Source organism: Mustela putorius, unplaced genomic scaffold, assembly GCF_011764305.1.
Source record: "Mustela putorius furo isolate JIRA1106 unplaced genomic scaffold, ASM1176430v1.1 tig00000095_pilon_pilon_pilon, whole genome shotgun sequence".
NCBI classification, from domain to species: domain Eukaryota; kingdom Metazoa; phylum Chordata; class Mammalia; order Carnivora; family Mustelidae; genus Mustela; species Mustela putorius.
In genome coordinates this window covers 8,135,647-8,146,633 of record NW_025421280.1, presented here as the reverse complement: position 1 = coordinate 8,146,633, position 10,987 = coordinate 8,135,647, and the positions used below count along the sequence as shown (strand labels likewise).

General features: G+C 42.9%; 1 protein-coding gene across 18 annotated transcripts in view; it reads right to left on the bottom strand.

The window, feature by feature from the left end:
• Positions 1-408: 408 nt before the first annotated feature.
• MAGI1 (membrane associated guanylate kinase, WW and PDZ domain containing 1) overlaps positions 409-10,987 on the bottom strand; it is a 636,195-nt gene continuing 625,616 nt past the window's right edge. For 12 of the 18 annotated variants that reach the window (XM_013053603.2, XM_013053606.2, XM_013053607.2 and 9 more), the window contains 3 exons: positions 10,538-10,681; positions 8,120-8,258; positions 409-4,012 (listed from right to left, as the gene is read on the bottom strand). In XM_013053603.2, coding sequence (XP_012909057.2) covers positions 3,255-4,012; positions 8,120-8,258; positions 10,538-10,681 — 1,041 coding nt within the window. In that variant the 3' untranslated portion in view covers positions 409-3,254. Of the gene's footprint in view, positions 4,013-5,973; positions 6,063-6,179; positions 8,259-10,537; positions 10,682-10,987 lie in introns of those variants that run through there. The other 6 variants (XM_013053627.2, XM_004738316.3, XM_004738317.3 and 3 more) reach the window with 2 other exon arrangements.

Sequence of the window (10,987 nt, the reverse complement as noted above, 5' to 3'; positions counted from 1 at the left end):
CTTACGCAGAGAGGTTAAGGAACTTGCTCAAAATCATATGGGAATTGATGAGGCACTTGGCTTAGCCATTCTTGCTTTTTACCCGGGTTCCCTGCTATCCTGGGCTGTTCAAACTTCAGATGCCTTTGAATTAGCTAGGACCCTTGTTAGAGGCACATTCTGACACAGTAGGTCTAGGGTAGGCCTGAGAGTCTGCATTTCTAATACCCTCTCTGGTGATGATGAAGCAGGGACCACACTCTGAGTAGCAGGGCACTGTACTATGGCTGCACAGGCATAATTCCTTCTCTTTCGACAGAATGGGATGCTGATGAATTGGGCTGGAGCCAGACACTCTCACTTGATTACGTGACCCTGATAGATGTGAGACAACGCAGAGACAAGAAAGATATCCATCGAGAAGCAATAGTGGTTATGGAATGCATACATTTCCATGTATTTTTACAGTAAAAATGCATTAAAAAATCTTTCACAAAAGAAACTTAAAAAATACAAGTAGGGTGTTGAGTTCTCCCCCCCACCCCCAACATTCTTTCAGGCATCAACTGTGTAATGGTTGGGAGGGGAATTCTTCAATGGTTTGATTTAATCATACAAAATACTCATCCATCATCTCTCATCAAGACATTTACATGAAGTGGGGGATTAGGGAAAGTAGGCTCACAAGAATCAGTCTGCAATTTAAGGTTACAGTAGTTCAGAGAAAACTAGATCTTTCTGCCTGGTGCATAGTCCCTGTAGCGTACAACATTTCCAAAGCCAAGCTGATGTGTGGAACTCAGAGGAAACTGCCACACCAAGTCTTCGCGGACTGAGCCAAGCCCCGGTGGGTACCACAAAGATTTTAAAATGTCAGATATCACCTCTGACAACAGGAAAGGCATTAAGAGGTTAACCTCACGACGTACTCCCCAAATCCACCTTGATTTCATTTATTTAAAACTCTGGACCACAGGTGAGAGCATTGATCATTTAACATCACCGATTCTGCTAGAAAGAGTGAGAACATTCCTAGCAGTGGAGCCTGAGGAATAAAATCCCCAAGTGGGCTTCTAAGGAAACTGATGAAGACCAATGTCCTTATTCTGTTGTGTTCTCCCTCAGCCTTACTACCACAGCTCAATGGAGGCTTTGTGTGGGAAACTCTAATAGAAGTATGAGTCACACACCCTCCTCCTCCTTTTCAGCTACAGAATGTACATTGTCTCTGTCCCAGGAAGGGAACGTGTTTTGTGCCTGTCCACACACCTGTAGGAATTCCGTCTACATTATGTATCAATCCAGAAATCAAATAAAGCTATGAACAATGTAATATTTATATATGCATAGTGTTTTATAAAAAGATTGGCCCACATACTGCTTTTCATCAATACAGAAAGAGCATTAAGTCCATAGCACACGGCAAGAAATGAGTGAGGAACAGAGAATGCGAACAAGTGCTTAATAATTCACAAAGCAGGCTCACCATGGAGGAAATGATGATATTTAAACCAACTAAAGCTTTAGAGAATTACTTATAGAGTCTCCCATTTTAAAACAGCTTTACATACCTGATTTAGTTTACATTAAAATATATCCCAATGAATCAATTTGTTCCATATTCAGAAATATAAACACATATCACATTCCTCACAGCTAAATTTTTGTCATAAATTCTCTTTTATACAAGAAAAAAAGGCAACAGTTGATTTTTTTTTTTTATTTTTTTAAACAGGCTCTATTAATTACAATTTTTAACTCTGTACACACAATGATTGGCTGGTTTTCTCCATTTTTTTTTCCTTTTTCCTTTTTTTTTTTTTTTAACAGTACCATGAGAATAACAGTGATTGACTTGCAAAGTTGTGTGTCTGTATGGAAAATGCAAAACAGTACTACAGAAATACACAATGCATTGTAAGCAGCGGTTTGCTGTAGTGGTCCAACAGGTACAAGCAAACGTTTGGCTCAGCTAGGCAGTAATCCATTCCAACCACATCCTGGGGCTACAAGCCGACCCAACCACACCTCCTGCGGGACTGCAAAAGAATGGGTCGTTTATCAAAAGAAAAATAGTTCTGCTGTCCAGACTCAAAGGACACTGTCATGAGGGCAGAGGTTTGCCAACTTGATCTAGAACCACCGGGATTGTGTCTTTATCCCTTCCAACCATCCTGGAGATTTTTACTATGGTCTCAAAGGGAAATCGGCATCTCTAGGAATTAAGCACCCCCAGACCTCACTTCTTGAAATATCAACAAAGAGGTAACTTCCACCCACACTCACTCCCGGGTCCCCAATTTGGCACAGGGCAACCTTGGGCTTATGCTACAAAGGGGGAACACATCTTCTGCCTGGAGGAGTCTCACAGCTCCCTTGCATTGGGCACACTGTTCCCCATTCCAGCCACTATTCTGCCTGCGATCAGACAAGACAACACAGAAGGTGCTCACTGTCCGTCTGTTCCTTTTAGTAGCTGAGCAAAGCTGTGATGGCACTGCCTTAATGAGATCTTATTAGATGTGGGTGATGCTAATGAACTTGACCATCTGTGCTGGGGCTACGTTTGGGTAATGGCTGCCAACCTTCTCCTGTCCATGCCTTTCTATGGCCAGGGAGAGTACGGAACTGTCTTCTGGACCAACTACGACTTGAGAAGGGAACATTTCTTTGTGCTGTGTAGTTTAGCTATAAATATCCTTCATTTGCAATAGTAGTCTCTTCATACAGTTTAATTTTAGGATCATCGGCAATCCTAATCCATCCCAAAGAGTCCTCAGCTTTTACAAATATAACTTTTGCCTTTTTGCTTTTTTTTTTTTAAGAAAAACTCCTAACTACAGTATAGCACTACATCACTATGTAACAATCTACATCAAATTAATTAAACTTAATAATTTCCCTTAGAGAAAATGATCAACAGCCCTATTTAACCAGGAGAGAAAAAGATTGCCCCCCAAAAGGGAACAATTCTTGACAATTCTACAGTTTATGTAGAAACAAAATGTATATCCCTTCGGGGCAGCATTTGGCAAATAATTTCCAAAAAAGTATGCATTTAAAAATACTTTCTTTAATATTATACATCAGGCACAACACTTTTCATATATATATATTTTTTCTTATAAGATTTCAAATGCATAAAATGTCTGTTGCTCTTCATAGGATCATCGGGTATCAGACGCTTCACCAGGTAAGAAACTAAATTATTTCAGGTTTGTGACCTTCCTCTTAGAACCTTTGACACGGTAAAGGTTGGAATGTGCCTCAGCGTCTCAGATACTGAGGTCGGTGCTACATTCTTTGTAAGGTCGCCTTCTCTGCTCTGGGGCATGTCTGGAGCTTCGGCCGGCATCCTGTTTCACACTGGGCTCTTCCCTTTCTCGGTGGCTGACTCTGTCCTCCTTGTTCCTCTTCTCCAAGGACCGCTCGCGCCTGCGCTCAGGGGACCGCGCCCGACGGCGGTCGGTGGACTTGGCCCTCCGCTCTGGCGAGCTCCCCCTCCTGCGCTCTGGGGACCGTTTCTGATCCAAGAGTCTCTCCAGGGACCTCCTGCGATGGTTGGGCGAGCTGTCCCTTCTGCGGGTGGGCGAGCGCTCGCGTCTCCGCTCCGGAGAAAGCTCTCGTCTCTTTTCGTGCTTCTCCCTCCTCTCCAAAGTGGTGTCTGCGCTGCGGGTGCCTTCCCTGCGCTTTTCCGGGGGCCTCCTCTTGGGGCCGTTGGTCACCATCCGCTCTGGGGGCGCCTCTCTCCGTCCCTCTGGTGCCCGGTCCTTGGGTCGGCAAGCCCCACTGTCGGGTTTTCTAGAAGTTCCATTCCATGTGTGATGCTCATTGGGTTGTCTGCTATACTCTCTGCTGCCTTTTGGGTCTTTCCCGTGTGCCCGCTTTTCCCCATGCTGTGATGATTTGTGAAGATCGGGTGGGTAACTGGACTCCAATGATGGATGCTGTCGGCGGTCGGGGGGTGCGGCCCTCACTTCCGAAACACCTTGTGCACGGGCGGCGGCGGGGCCGTGCCGGTCGCTGCTGGGGTCTGCCAGGAAAAGAAAGGAGAGCCACGGTTTGGTATCGAGGGTCTTCGGCTCCTGTCCCCACTCCCACGCCTGAGGTTTCATTAGTCACAAGCAAACAACTATTAAAGCAGTCAGAACCAAAGCCGACTGAATCTTGGTTAAGTTTAACTGCAACTAGCGAAGATTAAAAACTTAGTACTTGTGGCTTTCCGCATCTAGCTACTGATGGAACTTACATTAAGGAACTTACAGCGTAAGTCACGATTTTAGTCTTTAAAGGCATAACCCAAACAGTGCATCTAGAAGTATGGAGAAGTCCCCATCCTAACTCCCTCCTGCTCTTCTCTCCCACCCACCAAGCCCTCCCCCCATCCACCCTTCCTCCCGCCCAGCACCCCCACCCAAGAAAACATTCTTTTCTTTAAAGAATACTTGTTTTAATTCTCTTAAAAAAGTAATCTAGGTTATTGACCTGGAGGGGGATGCGGGAACTTTCTGGGGGATATAAAGAGGCTTTATTTTGATCTGGGTGATTAAAATGGGTGTTTACCGAGGTTTAAAAAAACAAAACAAAACAAAACAAAACAAAACCTGAGCTGTATACTCAGGCTTTAAGCATTTTATGCTAAAATTTTACGCTCCTTTTTAAAAACACTTTTCTTAAAAAACCAAAAATACTCCCTGGTGGTAGGCAAAGGGTGTTCTAGAGGCAACATGGCCAGATGTGCATGACTGCCAAATGTGACATGTATGTGAGGGTCCATTAAACATCCTCTCTACCGTTGTGGATTTTATTCAACAACTTTCTCTAATTTGGGGTGAGCTTAAGAAACTATTTGCAAAACATGGAGTTTCCTGACAAAAGGGAGTGGAAGAGAGGTTGTCAGGGGCGTGTCTGTCGTTAGATGGGGTTCAGATAAAGTCTTTCCAAGATAGCTTTCCTTGTGCTACACAAGGTAGCTCCAGTTGCATCCAGGAGCCAAGGACTCCCTGCACTTCTTACAACATCAAGATATCTATAGACTTCAAAGCAGAGAAGCCCAAGGGGTGGGGGAGAGAGGGGTCCTACTTATTATTAAACTATTTGAAATGACACAGCCAATGTTTTAGATGGCATCCTGACATTATGAGAGGGCTTTTCAAGGCAGGGATGCTCTGTCACAGCTAAACCCGGTCAGCCAGACACATTATACGATTCCCGGCAAGACACCTGAAATGATGGGCTGCTGACTGAAGGGCAAACCAGGGTGATGGTCATGGAGATGAAGGAATCACAGGAACTCTTTAAGGATCTTTCATGAGGCAACAAGGTCAACATTAAACAATCTGTTTCATGAATGATCTCCCAAACCTAAGGTGGGTTTTAATAAAAACAGGAAGATAGCCTAGAGCAGGGTTTGTAAACTTTCTGCAAAGGGCCAAAGAGTAAATATTTCTGGCTTTGCCAGCTGTGTAGTTTGTGAGAACTACTTAACTGGACCAGAGCGTAAAAGCAGATGTAGACAATTCAGAAAAGAAATGGGTGTGGCCATGTGCCAATAAAACTTTACTTAAAAAAAAAACAGGCTGTGGACAAGATTTGGCCCTTGGGCTGTAGTGTCCCGAGAGATAGCTGACTGAGCAGGACACGTCACCTTTCTATCTTACCCACCTGGGGGAGGACTCTCTGGGATAGGAGGTTTGCTCTTTCTGAATGGTGGGTCCTAGAATTAACACAAACCGGAGCTTGTGAAGTCGCTTTCAGCTTTGGGTAAGGATAGGTGCTTAGATCACTCTCACAAATCTAACCTTGGGGTTTCTTATGCCTACTTTTTAAGATAAGGGACAGTAAGACTTCAGTAGGGTTGGTGGTGTACTTACAATTCAAAGAATGCAGTGTGTTCAGAATGAATTGCCAAACATATCAAAATAGAGCTAAGCAGAAGCAATGAGGAAATTAGGCCACAGCACAGAAACACCTAGTATTGATTGAGCTACAAACCGTAGTTTGATTATGGCCCATAAGGTAGAAGCAAGCCTCCCCGAGCTTTTCATTTCTCATACATGCAGCGAGATTAGGAGGTATCATCGCTGTAGAAGGGAAGGGCCCAGCACCAAGAACAGTCAGAGAGAAAGAGAAAGAGAGAAAGAGAAAAAGTTGAACATTTAGATTCCCTATAACAAAGGGGAAAGAAAAAAAAATCTGCATTTGTTAACATAGGGCAAAGAGAGTTTATTTGTCCAGTTAGACAGTCTAAGGCAACACTCAAATAAGGCTGCAGAGACCGCAATCAGAACAGTGACATTTTCTTAGACAGCCATATAAGGTGACTCGAGAACCCAGACAATAGATGCATCCTTTTTTCTTTTTTTTTTTCTTTTTTTCTTTTTTTTCAAACAACTGCAACAATGACAAGCTGGCATAGGAGAGCATTAACAATAAACAACAAAAGACCAAAGGTCCCTCCCTCCCCCACCCCTGAAGACCGCGGCAGTTAAATTAAGTACAAAAAACTCATTACAAAAATAGCCTCACAGAGAAGCAGGTTCCAATCAAGTCAGAAAAATATTGGAACTTAACATATTATAACCCATTTGTGACTCTAATCGATAGAATTAGAGAGATTTAGTCCAAATGACACATGGAGACATTACAGCAGCACAACTCTGGCATGTTCAACCCTTCTTGGAAAAAATGAGTACTTTAAAGGATCTTTATTTTTAGCCCAAAGAACATTTGTTAGTGTTGGATTTTCATCCTCAGTGCAACAGACATAGGTTTTGAGAAGGTACACAGGTTACTGACGATGACTCTCAAATGAAATAGCACATCCAACAGAAGCATAGGGGAGACAGAAAAGGGAGACAATGTTACACAGTTTCAGTGGCATTGATACACCTATGGTTAGAGGTTTAGTACAGTGCACAGCTGTGGCATCTCAAAGTCAAAACACCTCCCCTGTGGTTGGCCATATCTACAGGGGCCTCATCTGATGACCTCCCCTTCCCCCACTTTGGGCCCCTCGTATTTTACACCTGTATATGAGGGTCCAACACCTGGGAAGGCTGTCCTTTAAAAGAGTTATCCTTCTCTTTGAGCTGCATCTGAATTAAGGACCTCACCAAGTCCAAAATGCAACCGGGAATTGTGCAGAATGACTTTCGGAAAAGAGGGTGATAACAGATCAATCCCTAATAAAGGGGACCAACGTATATGGGGACCATTCAATCACAGTTTCTATAGAAACTTCTGTAGACCTTTGGTTGGGAAGAAAAGCCCTACATCTAGGGCATAGCTTTTTTTTTCTTTTTTAATTTTAAATAAGACCTCAAATAAATAGGACATAATCATTATAATATACAATATTTTGCCATCAGAAGACTACACTATGTAAAGATCATTGCTGTTTACTCAAATCATGTCTAAACATATGACAAAGGAACTCTATGTATAACCTGGCTTTCCCCATAGGAAAGGTATAGTAACATGTTTCCCTCATGATGAGCACTGGGAATCTATTTCATCCTTTTTCATCTAAAAACATATGGCTACTATATCAACAGTTTTGTTTGTCTTCTAGTAGTGGGCTCCGGTGGTCTGACTGGGGATAGGGCCCAGCAACGGGGATATGCAGAAGTGTCATACACAGCGCCCAGAGGAGGCCAGCAAGGCCCCCAAATCATCTCAAAAAATTTCACGCCTCTTAAGCAAAAACATCAAGTAATCAAAAGAGCAAAAAATAAAGGAGAATTGTGCCTCAACATATCACTCAGGAAACCTGCTTTCCTGCTTCTGAAAAGGAGTATAGTCAGTTTGTGCTAACAATTGGGTCTGAGAAACAGTTTGGCACAGTTCCAACAAACATTCCTTCGCTCTTGGTTGGACTAGACAAAACGTTCTCTCTGCTTATCAGAAAGGGGGCTACAAAGATCTTGTCTGAGGCCACGCCCCGGTCCACGTAAGCAAGCAAAAGGATGAAATGTGTAGAGATTTCAGAATAAGCGAGGCGAATAATCACATGGTGCGAAAGGCTGGTGAGACACTGGTGAATAGGGGGAAAACAAAAAGACTTTCCTGCTGCAGTTCTGGAGACAAATTCATGGAGTCATGCCAGGGAAGGAAGGAAGGTTTTCATAGTTTGACCCACCATATTCTGGTACCGAGCCGTCTCCCCGCTTCAGAAACAGACGGACCCTGCGGCCGCCATTCTTAATCAGTTCTATAGCCCGAGAATGCTTCATGTTTTTGGTGGTCTCGCCATTGATCTCTAAAATTTCATCACCAATCTGCCAAAGCAAGAGACAACAGAGTGAGGATATCACAAAGGATCTGACCAGCTGTCAAGGTGCTTTATGCTTTAAAATTCTTTCAATGAGTGATGTACTAAATATTTATTGAGTATATTCCAGAAAATCTCCTGTTGCTTAGGATCCAGCAGTAAAAAAACAAAAATGCCTGTCCTCATGGAGATGACATGCTAACAGAAGAAAATTAACAAGAAAGTTAGAGACATATGTGTATGTTAGAAAGCACAAGTGCTACGGGGGAAAAAAAATGAAGCAGTAAAAGGAATATTAATTGTCGCTAGGATGCCCCCCCCACCAATGTTCTCCTCCTTATATTCATATCCTGTGTCATCTCTTTCCCTTCGAATGTGGGTTGGAAGAAGTGACCTGCTTCTGGCAAATGTGTTGTGATGTCAGCTCAAAGATGAAGTTACAAAATAATCCTGGCTTCTGTTTTATATGCCCCCCTTTTATTTTCTCATTTGTTCACTCTGGCACATGTAGTGAGCTGCCCCGCAGAGGTCATAGTAAGGAGATGAGGGAGAGCTAGGGCCAACAGCCCAAGAGGCCCGGAATCCTGCCAACAACCCTGTGAGTGAGCTTAGAAGCAAACACTTCCCCAGGTAAGCTTTCTGATGAGACCACGACTGTGGTTGATGCATGGATGTGGCATTTACTATGTGTCAGCTACTGTTCTAGGCACTGGAGATAAAGGAGTAAACAAGACAGGCAAGATTGTTACTCTCATGGAGCTTATTTTCCAGAAAGCAGAAGAGGAAAAGTACTGGTTTTGAAGATGAAAGCCTTAAATTTGAGTCCTATCACTTACGAGCTAACTGATCTTGCTCTAATCCTTTAAAATCCTGGAACTCACTTTCTCATCCATAAAAGGGGGTGTTAACAACCCATCCCTGCCAAGGTGTGAGGACCAAATTGGGTAAGTCACATAAATGTGTCTTGTGAACTATATAGCATAATACAAAATACCATGATAATGACAGTTCATTCAATCAGAAACTTTTTTCAGTAAGCAAAGACATGGAAAAGCATACCCGATTGTCTTTAAAATTTAAACAAAAGCAATATACAGTGTCTCTACTCATTTGTGCTCAAGTCTTGCATATAATTGCATAAAAAAATATGTAAGAAATTGGTAATCCGGTTTGACTTTGGAAACTATATTTTAAAATATGGATCATTTTCCACTAATTTTTTATAGCCATATTCATGGTCTACTTTCTCAATTAAAAAAAAAAACTCATTAAAAATTCAATCTGGAGGAGCCTGGGTGGCTCCGTCAATGAAGTGTCTGTCTCTCGACTTCAGCTCAGGTCGTGATCTCAGGTTCGAGCCCCGTGTCAAGCGGGGCACTTAGCCGGACGACTGCCTGAGATTCACTCCCTTTCCCTCCGCCTCTCCCCACCTCTTTCTCTCTCAATAAACAGACAGGTAGATAGATAAATACAGTCCTTCAAAAACAATCAATCTGAAAAAATTTAAAAAGCAATATTATGCCTAAGTACAAATATTAAGTTCCCTACCCTTGGTCACTTTTTTCCCTCTTCACTCTGGACTAATTCCATGCACTTTTTTTCCTTTCTGGACCTGGCTGTCTGCTTTCTTTTCATCTGTAGCAAACTGCTCCCTGTGCATATGCCTCAAGCTAAGTGACCCCTCTATAGTGATAACACTGATTTTTTTTTTTAACCACCTAATCCCTCCCCTTCCCCCACCCCCAGAAAGGGACATATGCTTACACAGTAACAGACAGTAGATACCTATACAGAACAGAGTGATATTTTGGCATTTGAAATTTGCTGCTTTGACTACCATAGAGACATTCATGCCATGGAGATGCTGTGCTGAACTGACCTGTTCCTGAGGCTCGGGTAATACTGCTCGTGACTATCTGGAGCCTGAACGGAGGTCACCACCCAGAATCTCAGCACTACAAGCCCTTCCTGCTCTGTAAGCATCCTGGTGTACCTTGGATTTCCTGTGAAGTGATGTCCCTGCCTTATGAGATTAAGTATAAGGACTATGGGACTGGAATTGGGAAAGTATTTACTTCAATTAACTTACAAGTAGTTTCAATCTTTCATTTCAGCTACCACCAACCATGCTTTAGGGAGAAATTTATCCTAGGGTGGGAGTCATGCACCTAGAGCAACCTGAGAACAGTAGAATATGCAGTTCTCAGTAACAAGAAGGTTCTAGCCACGTAAGGTCAAAAAGTCGCTGCAGATGACTTTTTTGTCCAGAATCCTCTTCCTACTTACCCTCATTTTTCCACACCTTTCTGCTGGACCGTCCTCTGCTAAGCGCAGGACATAGAGGTCCATGTTATATTCTCGGCCCCCTCGAAGACTGAAGCCAAATCCCTTGGCTCCTCTTTCCAGTTCCACAGTGTAAAAATCTTGCTCCTATTTAAAAAAAAAAAAAAAAGAAATGCAGTCATTTGAGGTGAACGTCTGTCTATCTGTCCATATTTCTTCCCATCTCTTCCCAAATATTCTCTGTCATGGTGATTTGACAAAAAGGCGTGGTCTCTACCCTTCTCCTGGTGATTCCCCATTGTTTAGTAACGGTTATCCATCTTAGAAGGTTGCAGATGCAAATTTGGAAACATTCATGATCGTGCCTGCAGACTGCACACCAACATGCATATATTAAAATTTCATCAAGGAGGCCACAAATCATACTTGTGGCAGGAAAGGTCATTACATGAT